General features: G+C 33.0%; 2 protein-coding genes across 4 annotated transcripts in view; one reads left to right on the top strand and one right to left on the bottom strand.

The window, feature by feature from the left end:
• The window catches only part of LOC139525515 (large ribosomal subunit protein mL40-like), a 146,625-nt gene that overhangs the window by 85,742 nt on the left and 41,233 nt on the right, over window positions 1-19,650 (top strand). The gene's annotated exons all lie outside the window — the stretch shown is intronic.
• The window catches only part of LOC139525509 (DNA polymerase epsilon catalytic subunit A-like), a 61,765-nt gene that overhangs the window by 7,983 nt on the left and 34,132 nt on the right, over window positions 1-19,650 (bottom strand). For all 3 annotated transcript variants that reach the window (XM_071320901.1, XM_071320903.1, XM_071320902.1), the window contains exons 31-47: window positions 19,492-19,630; window positions 18,401-18,507; window positions 17,878-18,006; window positions 17,192-17,358; window positions 16,393-16,465; window positions 15,726-15,813; window positions 15,023-15,198; window positions 13,483-13,597; window positions 12,443-12,591; window positions 12,088-12,177; window positions 11,370-11,454; window positions 8,620-8,823; window positions 7,119-7,289; window positions 6,165-6,236; window positions 5,130-5,240; window positions 1,139-1,227; window positions 399-528 (exon numbers count right to left, since the gene is read on the bottom strand). In XM_071320901.1, coding sequence (XP_071177002.1) covers window positions 399-528; window positions 1,139-1,227; window positions 5,130-5,240; window positions 6,165-6,236; window positions 7,119-7,289; window positions 8,620-8,823; window positions 11,370-11,454; window positions 12,088-12,177; window positions 12,443-12,591; window positions 13,483-13,597; window positions 15,023-15,198; window positions 15,726-15,813; window positions 16,393-16,465; window positions 17,192-17,358; window positions 17,878-18,006; window positions 18,401-18,507; window positions 19,492-19,630 — 2,095 coding nt within the window. The remainder of the gene's footprint in view (window positions 1-398; window positions 529-1,138; window positions 1,228-5,129; window positions 5,241-6,164; window positions 6,237-7,118; window positions 7,290-8,619; window positions 8,824-11,369; window positions 11,455-12,087; window positions 12,178-12,442; window positions 12,592-13,482; window positions 13,598-15,022; window positions 15,199-15,725; window positions 15,814-16,392; window positions 16,466-17,191; window positions 17,359-17,877; window positions 18,007-18,400; window positions 18,508-19,491; window positions 19,631-19,650) is intronic.

Below are 19,650 nucleotides of genomic sequence, written 5' to 3'. Positions count from 1 at the left end.
CCACTTTTACTATGAAGTTTAGAAAAAAATTATATCCCAGAATTGAAAGTTCATATGCACTACTATTTTTTTCAAAGGTCAAAATATAGGGCTGTGCGGCATATTTTCACAAACATTATGTGCTATCCCTATCTCGACATCAGGTTGACCACAGGTTTTAATTTGACAGTTATGCATATGTATATTTACTGGTAACATTCCCAAAATATGTCTCTACAAAATGAAACATAGAGATCATATCTGGGAACCAGTACAAGAATAAAATTAATCATCTATAAATATTACATATTTCCTCAAAAGAGGCATGGTTTGAGAAACAGCTGTTTTTACTAAGTGCAACCTTTAGATGATTCTGAGGGGTAAGGAGTGTGCTGTTATATAATACATTTGTAACTTACCTTACATATAGCTTTAACAAATTCTAATGCTGGATTTTTAAGCTGTAGATGCGAGCCTGGTGGCTGAGGAAATTCAGCAGCTGTTGTGTTTCTACTTCCTGATAACTTCTTGTTGATTTTCTGAGTAATTCTGAGAATATAAACATTAATTTTACAGAGATATGCTACCTGTGTAATGTAAGGACAGAAGTCTGTAATTGTTAACACTGTCAATAGCATTTCTAGGTCTCAGGGTCCACTTCAATACGTAATTCACAGGGGTGTCACTGGGGTCTGTTACCCCACTCTCTTCATATATTGCATATGTAAAAATGTACCCTTTCCGATGCATTGGTTGGGTGTGGTGTGCTGTATAAATATTTTGAGAATATTTGAGAATGGGAATTGGGAATGTGTCAAAGAGACAACAACCCAGACCAAAAAGCAGATAACAGTCCAAAGGCCACAAATGGTCTTTAACACAGCGATAAAATCCAGCATACAAAGGCGGGTTTTAGCTGGCCCCTAAACAAAATGTGTACTACAGTAGTTCAATGAAAATGTTAACTTACGGTGAGACTTTCAACTGTGAAAAAGAAAAGGGCTTTTTAAATACAATTAGAACTTTATTGACCTTATCAAATATTTCTGATAGTTTTCCGCAACTATTCATTTTTTCAAGCTGGAAAATGTGATCTATTCCAGCGGTAGTCCTATCACCTTGTATATAGGATAGAACAGTTGAAAAGATAACAACTTACGCAAACATTTGTTGTGCTAAATCTCCCTGAATGAGATCCTGAGCAAATGATACTGATGATGGTGTAGTTTCAGGTGGTACTAAAGGTGTCTACAATAAAAATATGATATTATAAAGTGTTGTAATGTCATTTTTTTATTTACAATATTTATATAGCGCATTATCTAACAAGAATGTGTCCACAGTACACGGATGCCCCACTCGCACTATCATTTCTATGTTCAGTGGACCATGAAATAGGGGTCAAAATTATAATTTTGCATTCAAATTAGAAAGATCAATCATAGGAAACATGTATACTAAGTTTCAAGTTGATTGGACTTCAACTTCATCAAAAACTACCTTGACCAAAAACTTTAACCTGAAGCTGGACAGACGAACAAACAAATGAATGAACCTACGAACGGATGCAAAAACCAGAAAACATCGTAGGTAGGGCATAATTAAAATTACTCTTAGCACTTAACATAAACAATCAATAGGTTTGTATGCAGATTTCAGAAAAAAACATGAAACTAAATATCCAAGACATGCAAGTTTTCCTAAATCCAAGAAGTTGGTACCCACGAAAATAAATGAATCCTTAGTAACTGTTGTTACATCATTTGACTGGTGTATTCCCAGGTGTCATTCTTACCTGTGACTGACTGTTGTGATGTCCTTTGACATGTGTATTCCCAGGTGTCATTCTTACCTGAGACTGACTGTTGTGATGTCCTTTGACATGTGTATTCCCAGGTGTCATTCTTACCTGAGACTGACTGTTGTGACGTTGTTTGACATGTGTATTCCCAGGTGTCATTCTTACCTGCGACTGACTGTTGTGACTTCTTTTGACATGTGTATTCCCAGGTGTCATTCTTACCTGTGACTGACTGTTGTGACGTTGTTTGACAGGTGTATTGCTGAAAGATCTGAGCAAGACTTGATGGTTCAGATAGTAATTTAATAATAATACAGAATATACAATTGGTATTGCCATAGCAACGTTACGTAATAAGTGAATGTCCCGAAGGTTTGTGCGTGACGTTCCCAGAATAATCGCAGATATTACATTCCTCCTTAACTTTGAATTAAAAAATGACTATATAAATGTAAATTAAAATGTGTAAAGTAAAGTTTGTTTACATTAATCAAATTATCACAGTCTCTGTAATGTTCACTTTCTCAATTTGTATAAATTATAATAGTCTCTATAATGTTCACTTAATTGCATCGGTCTCCTTTTTGGCTTATCATCTGGTTCTTCTGCTTTATGTTTCCTGACTTTTGTGTCTGTTTTCCAAAGTTCTCTTTATCCACCCCCTCCCGCACCTGTCTTGTGGGGGGCCCATAATTTTATATGTCCACTGCCCCCTCCCACACATGTCTTGCGGCGGGCCCATTTTCTTCATCTTCTTGTTTCTGTTTTCAGCATACCCTTTGATTGCCTCCTTGCATTGTTGGTCTCTTTCATTTATCTCCTCATATAAGTTTGAGTGATATCTTCTATAAATCTCCTGTTTAGCTGTTTTATTGTTTTTCTTTTTTAACTTTGTTATTTGCTCTGTTTTGTTGATGGGTTTACTAAATAAGTTAACTTCTTTATTTGATATTTTGCGTCCTGGTGTGACTTGGTAGTGTTTAAATCCCTTATCAATAGCAAGTTTCTTAGAGCTGAAAGGTGGTCTATTGTCTGGTATTCTCAACTGGTTTGCCTTTACAAAAGAACCATCAGTTCTAATCTGTATCATCCCTAGCTCAATCAGAGTGGATTTGCTTAGTAAGGGTGGAGAATTTATTTTTCCTTTCACAACAATAAATCTTGTTTCTGTGCCACATGTTTCATTTCTTATTATAGTCTTGAATTCTCCCTTTATTTGTAATGCATTTTGCAATGTACTTAATTTGATCTCACTCTTTTCCAAAACTGGTTTACCGTTGTTTTTCTCTGAAATTTCTCAAATTGATTTTCATCCATCACATTCACATCTGCTCCACTATCAGGTTCCACCTTCACATCTACATCATCAATCCTTACTGTCACTGTTTTTTCAATGTCTCTTGTTCCTTGTATGGTTTTTACTCTTCGTATTTTCTTCAAGTGCTGACAGTTTGTTCAAAATAATCTTCATCCTTTTCGTAGTCTGATGTGTCTGTATTTGAATTTGTTTCATATGCCTCTTCTATTGTTTTCTTCACATTCCTTCTGTTTCCATAGTTCACAGATCTGCTCTGTTGCTGACTATCATAGCTTTCTGGGTTTCTCTTTTCTGCTCTGCAGACTGATGGGAAATGGTTGTATCTTTCACAATTTCTACATTGTTTCCCTTATGATGGGCATCTTCTCTCCTGATCATGATAAAATCCACAATAACCACAATTAGACTTGGTTGTATTTCTACCATTTTGTTTAAATCTATCTTCTTCAAAAAATCATGTGCCCTATAGCTTGACCTGTTGCTTTATATTTTATTTGCTGAAAGCGTCCCAATGTCTCTGGGATCTCCTTTTATATCCTTCATCTGTAAACATGTATCTTCCATCTTCCTGCTTCTTCCACAAATTTATCTAGATTCCATCCTTTGCTTATAGCCCTCTTTATCAAATCCTGATTGGTTATGGTTTGAACACAATGTTCCAATATTCTTTCCTCACATGTGGCTTCAAACTCACACTCATGTGCCTTTTCTCTCAGCCTCATTACATATGTTACTGTGTATTCATCTCTAAATGGCTTCATTTTTAAAAATAAATACCTGGCATGATGTTTGTTCTTCTATGGCAAGTAATATTTATTTAATTTGTTCTTTAATACTTTATACTCATCTTATCCTTCTTCATCTCTTAGGCTTCTTTTCAATCTTGATATATCTTTTCCACCATTAATGAGTAATGCATCCTTTTTATTTGCAGGTTCAGTTATCCTGAAATATCTAAATTCCCTCTCTATACTTTCCATCCATTCTTCCCAATTTTTTCCTGTAGATATCTGATCGTCTGACTGTATAAACGGTTGTGATCGTAAATTTCTGGTTTCCGTTACTAACGTTATCTGCTGGGGTTCTCCTCGGTCAATAATCTCTATTTTATCTGTATCTTCTTTTAATTCCTTGTTTTAGCACTATCTTCTTTAAATTCTGTGTTCCGGTAAATTTTATCTTTATTTACGCTGCTAAACACTGCTTCCTTCTTTGTTTTTCATCCTCGTCGCTATTGAAAGATCGGCGCAAGACTTGATGGTTCAGATAGTAATTTAATAATGGCTACAAAATATACAATTGGTATCCCCATAGTGACGTTACGTAATAAGTAAATGCCCGAAGGTTTGTGCGTGACGTTCCCGGAATAATCACAGATATTACAATTGCAAGGTGTCATTCTTACCTGTGACTGACTGTTGTGACATTGTTTGACATGTGTATTCCCATGTGTCATTCTTACCCGTGACTGACTGTTGTGACGTCTTTTGACAGGTGTATTCCCAGGTGTCATTCTTACCTGTGACTGACTGTTGTGACGTCTTTTAACTGGTGTATTCCCAGGTGTCATTCTTACCTGTGACTGACTGTTGTGACATCTTTTGACAGGTGTATTTCCAGGTGTCATTCTTACCTGTGACTGACCGTTGTGACGTCTTTTAACTGGTGTAGTCCCAGGTGTCATTCTTACCTGTGTCTGACTGTTGTGACGTCTTTTAACTGGTGTATTCCGAGGTGTCATTCTTACCTGTGACTGACTGTTGTGACATCTTTTGACAGGTGTATTTCCAGGTGTCATTCTTATCTGTGACTGACCGTTGTGACGTCTTTTAACTGGTGTATTCCCAGGTGTCATTCTTACCTGAGACTGACTGTTGTGACATCTTTTGACAGGTGTATTTCCAGGTGTCATTCTTATCTGTGACTGACCGTTGTGACGTCTTTTAACTGGTGTATTCCGAGGTGTCATTCTTACCTGTGACTGACCGTTGTGACGTCTTTTAACTGTTGTATTCCCAGGTGCATTCTTACCTGAGACTGACTGTTGTGACGTCTTTTAACTGGTGTATTCCCAGGTGTCATTCTTCTCTGTTCATCCTGCATGTTATTATATATTGACAATATGTATCCTGCTACAATCATCTGAAAGACAAAATTTTTAAACAGAACTATCAATGGCAACAGAATATCTATATAATCAATCCACTTAGCTTTTGTTATTTCAAAAATTTGTGAGCATTAAGTAATGTGATTTTTTAAAAACAATTTTGCAAGATTAAAAATTGTTGTTATTATACACATGGCAAAGGAATATTGCAACAGAAATTAAAATTAAGGGTAGTAAATCATTGACTATTTTTGTGATATTAATTCTGTTGCATATTTTGTCAGATGTATGTGAAGAATTGCCTGAATTCGACAATTAAAGTCCCAAATGTCTTCAAAAACACATAGAAAATTTTCAATATAAGCAATGTTTAATAAAATTGGATCAAAGCATTATGTAGTTTTAGTTTGATGTGTGGACAAACAGACTATCTATTGAATGCCATTACAGGTCCTTTTTATGACTGGCATATAGGAATCAACTATCTGTTGAGTGTTCACTAATGATACCCTGCAATAAGTATTTAGTTTACAGGAAGGGATGAAAGATGGATGTGACAATGAACAACATGATGTAACAAGCTCACATGAAGATTGAATAATTTTAGGAAGCTGCTTTGTTATTCCATAGAAAAATGTAACAAATATGTCATGGGATAGACTGATCAGACTTTTATAGCTGACTATACAGTATGAGCTTTTCTCATGGTTGAAGGCCATACAGTGACCCATAGTTGTTATTTTCTGTGTCATTGGTCTCTTATGGATAGTTGTCTCATTGGCAATCATACCACATCTTCTTTTTTATATGATCAACCAGTTTAAGTCCTGTTTCAGAGTGGATGTATTTATGTGCTAGATCTTATCTCTCCCAAGTCTGATGGATACACATTTAAGTTTTGATCCTATAAATGAAGTGTTTTTTTTCTATTAAATAGGTCAATATTTATCAGTACTTACATTGAAATTTGTCTGACAAGCACCTGCTTCTGGTAAAAATTGCATGATGTTCCAGTTCATTTCTATCTCAGGCTAAAATAAGATATATATTTAATAAGATGCTGATTTTGTTATATGCAATACAATGCCTCTTTCCAACTATCTAACAACTTAGTTAATTCAAATTTGTTTAAAGTCATATGAAACGAGTGACTGGTGAAAAAATAACGTTTATCCAGTTCTTGAACCAATGCATGTATATATCATAAACTTAGTCTTCTGTGCACAATTTTATCATTTTTTTACGCAAAAATATCGTATTATCGTAAAAAAAAAATTACTCTCTGTCTGTTATGAAGTGAAAATATGGCAGCTCATTAATTGTCATGTTTTGAAGCTGTAGTTTATCGATTGTCACCTTATTGTAAACAATCAACAATGAAGCATGGATATTGAGTATGTGTATAACATGTAAAATCAGACAAAAGTTTATTTGAGTGACAGATCCATGCGTATTGCAATCACCTGATTTTTACGAGAAGGGTCACACTAAGGTCACTTTGAATACAGAAAATATGTTGGTGAATTGCTTGCTGGAAGCAAGCAATTAAAAAAAGTAAAATTCTTCTAAATGTGGACAAATTGAAGAATTTTCTTCAGAAAAAAGTATATGTACATAAGTTTAATGACAACTATCCATTTTGTTATAAATAACTTATGCATCATTTTATTTTTTAATTTGAGGTTTCATATGACTTTTATAAACATATGACCAATATAAATTCAATTTAAAATTCAATAACACATTTAACTAAGGTATAAAACTTTGTTTTAAGGGACTTAATGTATTTTAAAAGTCTGGTGGTAACTGTGCCTTTTGACATCTACTTATTTTACACTGAGTTATAAATGTAAGGTATTTGTTCAGAAGTCATTTGAAAAAGCGCATCCTATAAAGGAAGCTGGTGTACCAACCTCATCATCTTCATTAGATTTGTTAAGGACCTCCACCTCATCGTCTGGCTTATCTGGGTCATCCTCCTCTGTATCAGTATCTTCCCTCATGGCCTCTTTATCAGGGTCTGGCTGGCTTTGTTCTAATGGTTGTTCTGATGGCAACTTTCCCTTTATACCTCCATGGTTTGCCTGAAATAAATCAGGTGCTTTATTGATTTCCAGCCTATCTCTTAAGGTAGCACAATACAAAGATTTTTCATCCCCAATCAGACATCTTTAAACTGATGTAATTCCACTCATCTTTCTTCAAATTTTATAAATGAGGTACCAAAAGAAAGAAGAAGGATTAATCTTTCAAATTGTGATAATTTCATTATGACATAATTATTACATAATTAATTGTTATGTAATTAGTTGCCATTCTGTGATGTCCATACTTGAATGAATTTAGCTTCTTTGTTGGTCATAGCATCCTAAATTTTTTTTATAGATTCTTGCACAACACAGTTTGACCTCCAAAACTGTATCTCAGATTTTTCCTATTGTATTTCATTCTCTCATAAATCTTCAATGAAGTTTGCAACATCAAGTCATTAGAGACCACTAAGTTCAATTGGGTATAAAATTTGTTCTATTGATGTTTTTGGAAATCTGAGACACAGTTTTGGAGGTCAAGCTGTGTTGTACAAGAATCTATAAAATATTTTGGGATGCTATGAAAAACAAAGACGCTAAATTCATTCAAGTGTGGACATCACAATATAGTGACTAATTACATAATAATTAATTATGTAATAATTATGTCATAATGAAGTTATCACAATTTGAAAGACTAATCTTTCTTCTTTCTTTTGGTACCTCATTTATAAAATATAAAGAAGGATGAAATGAATTACATCTGTTTAAAGTTGTCTGATTGGGAGTGAAAAAATCTTTGTATTGTGCTACCTTAATGTAATACAGATTATATGGGTACAGGATTCACTATAAGTGTTTGTGTAAAGGTGTTTCAACAGTTATAACAGAGCAACTAAAAGCCATAAGGAATGTTGTTTACCTTTTAAAAAGCAGTGCAGAACAAGGGTAAGATATACACATTCATTCCACTTAAATTTTACCTTAATAGTTCCATAAATTCAAAACAAGAAAAAAATGTTAATTTTCAAATTTCAAAAAAAAGGTGTGACCATTTCCTGGCTAAACTGTTAAGTGGGAGATTTTTGTTTGGATTTACGGTACTTTTCATGAAAATAAGTTGTAGCGTAAATTTAATTATTAAGGCTGATCACAAAAGAGACAATGAAAACTCGTTCACCTGCCATGAGGAGGGATTCAAACTTTACAATCTCAGCCTTGATAGACTAGTGGTAACTGTAGATGAACTCCTTGGACTATTTGGCCAATGAGGCCCCAAGGGTAGCAAGAGGTGATTCAATAAAAAATACTTAAATCAATTACGAATACTGCACATTTCAAATGCACTGTAGAAATTCACACCTGTCAATAGTTACATATATACCTGATCTAACCATACAAGATATTCCCAACACTGTTCATAAGTCATATCTATAAGATGGAACAATTCTCTGGACTTTATGCTGTTAGTGATGTATTCAACATAGCCCAAGGCATCCACTAATCTTCTCTTCTTGGTACATAGAATCATTCTGTTGAAGTTGGCATACACTATTGTAGATCCTAACCTCTTGAACTCAGCAATTAACTGTGAAGAAAGGTTAATATTGATTAAAGGACATTTAATGTAAATACTGGTTTACCTTTATGATATAAACATATCTCCTAAAACGATTAAGGGGGCCTCGGTGGTCAAGTGGTTTAAGTAGTAACTTATGTAATCACGAGCCATTCAACACTGAAGTTGTGAGTTCGAATCCAGCTCGTGGTGGTGAACCCGACTCTAATCTTAATTGACTAGGATTGTCAGTTTTCCTATCCAAAGTCAGTGGTTTTCTGCAGACACTCTGGCTTCCTCAACCAATAATAAAGAGCTGCACTATAAGTGCATGATACGCCCGTTACCCTGTCTTTATGCTTTCAATATTTTTTTGTACATTAATTAGGCTGTTAGTTTTTCTCATTTGAATTGTTTTACACTTGTCATTTCAGGGTCTTTTATAGCTGACAGTGCGGTACCATATGAGCTTTGCTGATTGTTGAAGGCCATACGACCTATAGTTGTTAATTTTCTTTTAATTTTTAAAAGGAAGCTTACGTCAACAGATATAAACAATTCACCAAAGTTTCATAAAATTTTGTAAAAGTGTTTATGAGTGATTGTCCAAAAACTGGAAAGTCTCCCCTTTTTTAAGCATAAAAATTCATAACATGGAAACGTAAAATCTGAAATTTATAAAAATCGAAAGGGAGCTTACGTCAATAGATTTAAACAATTTAACAAAGTTTCATAATAAATGGTGGAAGCGTTTTCTAGTAATTGTCCGAAGTGTGGACGACGGACGGACAGACCGGATAGTATCAAATCTAAAATGATTCAACTTATAGAACTAAGAACTAATCTTTTTTTGTTTCATGCCAATTCTGGTCTCCAAAATAAAATATCTTCTTAGGATCATAATCTTATTACAACTTCAAGTCAAAAGCTATCAAACGAAATAGGTATTATATATAATCATATATTATGTAATTAAAATTTGGTGAGATAGACATATTTGCTATTTTGATATTTGTCCAAAATTGCTTCCTTTTAACAAGTTGGAAGATAAACAATAGGTCACTCTCCTATCAAAGTGCATCGATACTTCAAACTCTGATTATAAAGGATAGAAGAATGGACACACAGACCAAAAACATTATGCCCCTAGTTAGATGCATTCTTATACTAAGTTTTCATAGCAGGGGTGTGGAAATGCTATGCCGGACTTGCCCGACTCGTACATTTGAACAACCGGACAAGTAATTATTTTTGTCTCGGTTGCCCGTGGACAAGTTAAAAAAATATACAAGAAAAAGTTCAAATTCAACAAAAATATAGAATTAATTCCAAAACATATAAAGATGATTAATTTATATAAAGAAACCAATAGTCAGCGAGTAAAAACATCAATGTCCATGACGATAAATATTACATAATACCGAAATTGATAAAAAAACAAGAATGTGTCCTCAGTACACGAATGACCCACTCGCACTATCATTTTCCATGTTCAGTGGACCGTGACATTGGGGTAAAAACTCTAATTTGGCATTAAAATTAGAAAGATCATATCATAGGGAACATGTGTACTAAGTTTGAAGTTGATTGGACTTCAACTTCATCAAAAACTACCTTGACCAAAAACTTTAACCTGGAGCGGGACAGACGGACGAATGGACGCACAGACCAGAAAACATAATGCACCTCTACTATCGTAGGTGGGGCATAAAAATAGGTATGCGAACCCGAGTCGCGTAACATTGCATTGATTTTGTCCATTGACCTGGGATCGTCGATTAGGTTTTATCTGTTATTCACTGGAAGTATCATTACTTTAGTTTTTGTATCGACAGTCAGATTGATAAATATTAAATATTAAAGACACCGGTCAAGCAAGACAAAAAGAGTTATGAGTCGAATAGAAAACCCGAAACGCAGATGGAGAAGAACACGTATTTTAAAAAAGATTCGGAAGCGAGAATTTCAGACATCGTGTATATTAGATTGTCCAGGCTATCTTGGATGGAAATTCGTAAAATAAATAATTTGTTGTCTTATCTATAGAAGACAGGTCCAGCATCATTTGTTGTCAAAGTGGTAAATAGAAGAGACGATTGAATTACCCCTCAAGACAATTACGAAAGAAACAAAACGTGTGTCAGTTGAGAGAAACACCAAAACTTCACCATGTTCACTAACTGTCCTCTTAATTTAGTATATGTACCTACTGGCTACAATTTTTATACAAAAACTGCTGTAAAATTGTCCTCTACATGTTATCTCATTGGTTGGTTTGCTGTTAGGTTTCTGTCCCATTGATGTTAACCCATTTCCTACTTTCCTAAAGGTTTACACAATAGAAACAAATGGATTTAATTTGTTTGTGATGCAAAAAAGTGCTAAGAATCATATATTCATGATATTAGCTAACAATGAAATACTTCAATATTTATTGGGACCATCAGGGCAAGTAACTTTTTTTTCCGGACAAGTGAAATTTACTGTTTTACTTGCCCAGGGACAAGTGCTCACAACAAATATTTCCACACCCCTGCATAGTGTTTGTCATTGCCAATAGGAATATTAAAATTTACCTGCATAAAGACTTTCTTCATCATATTGTGTAATGTCCTCCTCAATGCTGGATCATATAACATGGCACCAGAGGATCTCAGCCACCTACAATCATCACAATACATTAAAGGAGTTAACTACAATTAAATACTGTTAATTCAGAAATTTTGTGAAAAATTAAAACAGAATAATATTTATTTGAAATTTCATCTGAAATCCTACAAGCACAATTTTTCTGAAGATGTATTAATCAATATTGTATAATTTTCTATTGACGACTGTCAAATTCATAAGAGCATCTAACATACACAAATAATAGTCCCCTATATCCACAAATAATTACCTTCTGTATCAGAAAGGGTATTAAAACGTACTGTATAATATTGATTTTTTTCCAACAATGACAGTTTTCTCTTACCATACATTGCTTGTTTTTATATATCTATTAACATTCCAGTAACTGCTCTAGATGCATCATTAGACAAATTATTCTGCAATTGGAAGTCTTCAGTCAAACATTATTTTTGCTTATTTTGTTTGCTTGCGTTCCTATACCTTCTATGACATTTTTGACTGAATCTTGCTTCACTTGGCAGGCATTGCATAAACACAGAAGATGTGTATCAAGTCAATTTTTAAGGAGCTGCAAATTTGTTTCTTTTTACTTTCTTGGTTTGTATGTTCCAAAACGGAATTTATTTTTCTTCCCTTCTATTTACCTGTGATTTGTACACATACCTGTAGAAATGTATTATCTGATTGTCAGCAAACACATTGTTATAATGCGTAACATCTCTCACCCAACCTTGTACCATTCCTTTCAAAATTCTATAAATAGAAACATATTAATTGATTACATGACATCCAATAACAACAAATGTTACATTTTCATCCCAGTCTTTTTTCCAATATGATGCAATATTACATTTATATCAAGCTTGGCTAAATAATTTTAATTAGAGCTCGTCCATAACTTTTTAAGCATTATCACAGAAATTTCCAAAATCCTTATATAAATCAGAACAATTCTACAGCAAACTTAAACCTGAAACAGTTTTCTACAACTAATTCAATGTATACTCAATATTCCTACCTGAATGTTGCTGAACACAAAGCTGTTTCATCATAGCTAGCTAGATAGGTGGCAGCACCTTGTCCCTGAACCATTTCCTCTAATGAGGTCTGTGGCAGAGTATCAAAACTTACAGCACTGGCACCTTCCTGGTCATTAACATGAGCAGACTACAAGATATAAAAACGTGTTTCACAACAAATAGCAATACTGTAAATTCAGTAATTATTGTGTATATTTATCATTGTTAAAATACGATTTTAATTGTTGCAATATTGAGAAAAATCCTGTTAAATTCAAATAAAAAATTTCAAAATGCGGGTTTAAATTCTTGCGATTTAAACCATGTCACATTTTTCACAATATTTTCGGAATTAACAGTACTTGATTAACCATTACTTCAATGTATTGTCTTCATGTTTATCATATACTATTTTTATAAATTAAAGCAGAAATTTAAAAACACATTATAAATGGGAGACAACTCTTGTCAGGCATTACAAAATCATTAGATTGATTTCTTCCTTCCATACTAACTTCAGTGATAAATAAATTCAAAATGCACAAATATTAAAACTCATAACTAATAAACTGCTGACTAAATTAAAAGTGGCTCTGTTCAATATATAACTGAGAAAAGTGTGATAGAAATATTTGTTAGATGAACAGATCAATGGACACTTTGTGCTGGATTTAGTATATGAGAATTGTGTTAGGGTCAGTTCATATGCTGTTATAGAATTAATATTATATTATTTTCTTATTATTCATGGCCTAATTCTACTGTTAGAATGTTTGAGTCTTCAGAGGAAATTCCCAAAATCGCTCAGATCAAAAACTTAATAAGTAAAAAGTCCTTCAACAACATTAATCCTTGTATGTTTCCTTAGCTCCAGTGTCAAGTGATATAATACATACCTCTGTAATTGTTTAAACAGCAATGTCTAACTTAACACAGAGTATAATACAGTGTAAGTTTGTGTGTGTTTTAGACCAGTACAAATACCTCTAAGTGTAAGATTGTGTTTGTTTGTGTGTGTCAGTTAGATCAGTATAAATACCTCTATAATAGTATTAACAGCCAAACTAGCAATGTCTAACTCAACACAGACTGTAGGAAAAGCTCCAGGATGATTCAATTCACAACTTGTACTCTCTTCCAATTCTGTACATAGCCTGAAATCAAACAAAGGACATATAAGGTTCACTTGGTTAGCAATCATACACTAGATCTTATTAACAATAAATACAATAGGGGTCACACCAAAATATGGGTCGGAACTATGGTATACCACTTGACAATAAAGTTCATTGCAGACCTGCCAACTATCCCGATTTTCGCGGTATCATCCCGATTTTCATCCCTCAACCCTAATCCCGATATCGGGATCGTAAAACAAGTCAAAATCCCGATTTTCACAAAATATACCCGAAAAAATTATTTGTTTACCGATTTTGAAGTTTTTCTGTTCAATTTTTAAAAATCAATAATTTTACCTGGGGACATATTATGACAAGTTCACAATCCTAAGCTAATCAACGGTCACAACAGGTGTCATAATTTGTTGTTGCAAGTAATTGGAATACCTGATAGGTCATAACAATCCTCAAAATTAATTAATTAATATTATTATTTATAAACAGAATTATGTCAGTTGGCCTTTCATTTTTAATCAATAATGAATTTATCATACCAGCACTATTTGCAACGTTTGCCGTAGTTCCATAATGAAATAGTTATACATTTAAAGATGAGAACTGTAATGAACTCTTAAAAAAACATCGTTTATCTTGAAATCCATTTAATTTTTGAAATCAGACATGTGTCTGTTGATTTAAAATCGACGCCATTTTGTATTCTTCTACTGTGAATAAACCTCCGCCGGTAAGAGCACCTTTGAACACAAAGAAAGATAACTCAAATTTTATCCATTTTCTCATAGATACTGATAGACTTAATCATAATCTGTAATTATCCTTCTAACTTTAGGACATATAGGTTTAGGTCTTTTGAGTCATGGTTCAAATATAAGAAGGTCTTTGGAGGGGGAAAAGGGGGGTTTTCACTTAGTATCCTTTATTTTTTAAAGCAATTTTTCTCAATTCTTAAGTTATTTTGTCAATTTTAAAATAAGTACAAGAATCATGCAAATAGAAGAAATCAAGGCTTATAAGATCATCAACAGTATACCAAAAGAAAAAAGAAGAGACTTGAGACTATTTTAAGAGGAAAAAACATGTGCACACAGAAACGCCGCAAAAATTGTCCCTGAAAAATCTGGTCGCGCACTAAATCCCCCATGGAGATTTTCAAAAGTTGGCAGGTCTGTCATTGATAGATCGGTGTGAAGTTACATAAATTCTGCATTTGCATCAAGTCAAAGCAAGAGGAGATAACTTGCCTTTCAGCTTGCAATAAACCTATGATTCTAAAGAAATATGTCTACAAATCTATAAAAAGTTTGGTGTTTCATTACTTTTAAGTTAGTGTCCTTACTTTAACTTAAAGCTAAATCAGTAAAAATATTTAAACTTCTGCATAAACATAATGTTAATCAATAGACATCACACAAACTTCTGAAAAGAATTAAATAAAAGTACCTATTATCATCAGCTTCTTTACCACCAAGATCTGGTCTCTCTGTCGGAGAACACCACAGGACATGGTTATGTTTGTGTAGATGGCGGGCAAAAAATAGGTCGCATCCAAATAGAGTAACATCTTTGGGCATGTTACCTACTGGTATGTGAAGGTAACGGCACTGTTCCATATACCCCTGAAAAAATAAAAAGTCATTTTTTTTTAATATATCCCTCAAAAACTATTTGATTTGACATGTTTACCGTGACGGTGCCATGATTTATAAAATTAGAGTATTATTATCAAGTCTTTTCAATGTATAACTATCTGCTATGACGCCCATCTATATCATAAGATTTGCAAATTTACCCTTAATTTTTAATATCATAAATAGATATATACCTTTATATTCATGGAAAAATTAGGTTGCACAACTCAATTATTTCCCCAAAATTAAATCACTGTATTAAAAGACAAACAAAATTCGCTACTAAGGGTAACTTTATTGAACAGCATGATCCTTTTGCCAGATGAGATTTATAAGCGTCTTTTGCCTAAACATTTTGTAAAACTCGTGTGGTTTTAAATACATAGCTATTTCATGTGACTGCAATAATAAGCCCTGATCAATCAATTTTAAGCCAATTTTATGACCTAAGTAGCAAAACATTTTAGTTAGACATGTTCATTCATAAAATCTTAACTGAGGTAGTAATAACTTACATTCAAAATAATATCCACATTAAGATAATGCTGAATCATCCTTCTGCAGCCCTTTCTCTGCCAGTCCAAAACATTATATAGATCCTCCCTAAAAATATAACCAATAAGAATCAGTCATTTTGTTCTCCTTGTACAAACAATGCTATTTATATCAATTAAGTTACAATACAGACTTCAACGTAAAGCAAGAGCTAAACTGCTTGTTTAACATGTTTGAGTGGAATTTTATGTTATATGTGATATTTTTGACAGCTGACAAGGAATTGTTTACTGATACACAGCACAAATGACAAATTCTGTTACTATGCTGTAAAGTCATTTATTTTGTGATTCACAAAATCCATTAAAATTAGTATCCAACAGTTATGAATGAACCCACAGTAAAAGATAAGCAGGAATATGGTTTTTTTATTGATGACATAAATTAAAATTTATTGAATAAAATTGAGAACAAAAATGGGGAATTTGTCAGAGACTACAACCCGACCAAAGAGCAGACAACAGCTGAAGGCCACCAATGGGTCTTCAACGCAGAGAGAAAATCCTTCACCCAGAGGTGGTCCTCAGCTGGCCCCTAAATAAAATTGTGTACTAGTTCAGTGAAAATGAACGTCACACTAAACTCCAAAACATATTAATGAACTAAAATGTATTTTATAATACTTACTTGTCAGTTACATGTATAGGAACCAATGGGAAATCTAGCAGTCCAGGCATGGCTGATGTTAAGTGCTGGAAATCTGTAAAGAAAAAACAGCATTTATATTTAAAAAAGTCAGATGGTGAAGTACAACTTATAATCATTCTAAAAAAACAACAAAATGGAGTTCATGTATTGGTATTATTTCTCTAATAATTTAATTTTGGATGTAACACGTATTCTAATTGGCTGACGTAATTTTGTTATCAGCCCATAGACATAATTTAATCATGTGACAGTGACGTCATCAACGTTTTTCGTGGTTTTCTAAGGTTTAAAATGAAATTTAGAATTAAATTATAAGAAATGACTGTAATATTATTTCTGTCTATTCGAAATAACATAAAAAATGTGGTGCACACTGTTTAATAACCCACTACGCACGTCATTCAGTGTGCACCGAATTTTTTATGTTATTTCTTCATAGACAGAAAAAATATTACATTCATTCCTTAAATATCTGATTCTAGTAAATGACCCTCTGAAACTTAACAGTGATCAGTGAATGAATTTTAGCACCTGAGATCACCCCCAGTTTTTAGTGGGGTGCATGTTGATCAGTCTTTAATTTTCTATGTTGTGTTCAACGTATTTGACGTCACAAAGACATGATACGGAATAATATTAAGAGCTGAACAGAGTGATATAGACAGAGGGACGACCGATAAAACAAAAGATCAGCCAATGTAATTTTGTATATCACACCCTGTATAATATATTTGAAACCTAGGTCCATTATTCACCAATATACATCTTTATACCATACCTTGTGGTGATTGAACAGCTATGAATGTTGGTCCACGTTTTTCATCTTTATATGATGATAGTGTTCTCTGTATGGCTCTGTACACATTTCTAACATCTTTCTCTAACTTAGCATCAAATGTGTGGTGAGCCTGTGGTAAACTCTCCTCATCTCTACCTTCAGTTACTCTGAAATATATACAAGCAATTTTAACATTTTTTTCATTATTTTATACATTAATAGCAATGAACAGGAGGAAAATGTCCACAGGTCGAAATTGGCAATCTTATATGCCCACCATAAACGCTTGGGAAATTGTCACTTCTTGATATGCCGTTCATTTTCTTTATTAGCATGGTCACTTCATTGAACCATGGACAATGTCTGCTAATAATTTTTTTTTAATAGTTTCTAAGCAAGGCCTTGTTTCATTTTCAAAAAGACAGAAGGGCTAGAGTGAAATATTGATCAGCTAACACATTTCTGAAAAGAAGAGCAACTCCCATTACAGGACACCGACTGTGAATGTGAATTAGTAAGATCCTTTCTTAAACGGTTCCAAACCTATTGATAAAAAGATTTCCAGTATCAACTTTCATCTGGTTCTAAAAACAGCTGCAAGAATAACTAATTCACTAAAAGATTTTGAAATTTGGCATTACTTTTTTTATTAATTCAATCTAAAATAGATAATTATAAATGTTTACCTTGAGTTTCTCTCAGCATTATACAAAGCTGGTAGGTTGGGCAGTTGGTCACTACGGACAGTGTCCACAACAAACATGTTACATTTCTTGGACATTGGAGAGAACAATCCAAAGATCATTTTACTTCCACTGAAATAGAAATATGTCCATCTTAAGTCACAAATACATAATTTGTCTTTTTTATCTCCTTTTATCATGTATGTTGAAAACTAATAACATCTTTCAAAGTGTTTAACTTCAAATATTCATACAGTCTCAACGTCTGCATTGTTTATGTCAGGACCAATTATAACATTAAAAACTACAACCCTCTCAAAAATGCATCACTACTTGTCCATTTGCATGAGTTTTTGAACTAATAAAGTTATTTATTTGAAATTTTCATAATAAACTTGATGCAAAGAAATTTAAAGTGAAAGTAAATTACATTTTTTTTTCTCTTATTTTCTTGTTTTCTAGGAGAGAAAATGAGATGCTCAAAACACAGAAAAATAATACAAATGACGTCATGATTTAAACGTACCAAACATGATGATATAAATACAGATGTTTCATAGATCCAGGTTGTATGTATGAGAACTGTGCCATAGTTCTGAAGTCTAGGTTCTCCATGTCAAATGTATCAGTTTCCTATAAGAAATAGAATACCAGGGTATGTTATGTCATTGATGCTTGTTTAGACAAACAAGGAATAAAAGAAAACTAATGACCTTGGATTACATTTTAATTTCATTAAGTTCAAATTCTCTTTTAATAAATGATGGTTTTCTTTCTACCTAGTTTCAGTCAGTTATATTTAAAGATTTAAAAAGAATCTTGATCACTGCAAATCCCAAAACAAATATGTGAATAAACTTGCTTGGCTTTTTTTTGTAGAATATTCCTATAAAAGGGAGTGTATCCCATCCATTTAAAATATGACTGAAGTAAAAGTATGGCAAAGACTCCTCAAATATCAATTTCAAAATGATTTGATTCAAGAAAATTTAGATAACAAAACCCCATAGTCTCTCAGTACAAAAAAGCTACATTAGCATGACAACTTTTCCCCTTGACATGTTGTTAAGAACTGTTTTGAATTGCATGAATACAACAAAACTTAGAATTAAATATTGCAGTATAACATTTAACACATTTTACACATCAATATTTCCTCTCATAAAAATAAATATAACAAATCTTTGTTGACCAATATTTAATCTAACAAAGAGATTGCACATGTGTATAGATAAATCTGTAAGAAGAGACAAATTAAATAATATCTATCATCCTATAGCATAATTATGTTCTTAACAATACATCATAATCTGACAAGAAATCTAAAATGTGTATTTCATATTAGCCCTTGATCTTAAGCTACTAATGGTAAAATCTTATCATAGATAATTTGTTTCATTGTGTTAATAAAGATTCTATTCTATTAGGTAATATTCAGATTGATTTACATTTCTTCACTTCAAAAAAATATCAAATTAAAATCAGTTGGTTATATGAAATCTATTGTCAGGGGAGGACAAATATGTGAATAAGTATGCCCACTTGTGTGGATTATTTCTTTGAATCAGTATGCCACATCCTGTAAAACTTTTGACAAAGACTAATTATTATACCTACCCTTCCAGACATATATCTTGCAAAATCTCTATTGACTGTGACCACACAACCTAATCTTACAAGAGCTCTAAACAATAAAGGCACTTGTGTTTCATATACCCCCTCTATATCAGGGGAAGACAAATCTGCACTTATTTCACTGAAAAAATAAAGGAAGAA

Source organism: Mytilus edulis, chromosome 5 (genome assembly GCF_963676685.1).
Source record: "Mytilus edulis chromosome 5, xbMytEdul2.2, whole genome shotgun sequence".
Taxonomy (NCBI): domain Eukaryota; kingdom Metazoa; phylum Mollusca; class Bivalvia; order Mytilida; family Mytilidae; genus Mytilus; species Mytilus edulis.
The sequence above is the reverse complement of the archived record's forward strand: the minus strand, read 5'-3'. Positions and strand labels throughout refer to the sequence as shown.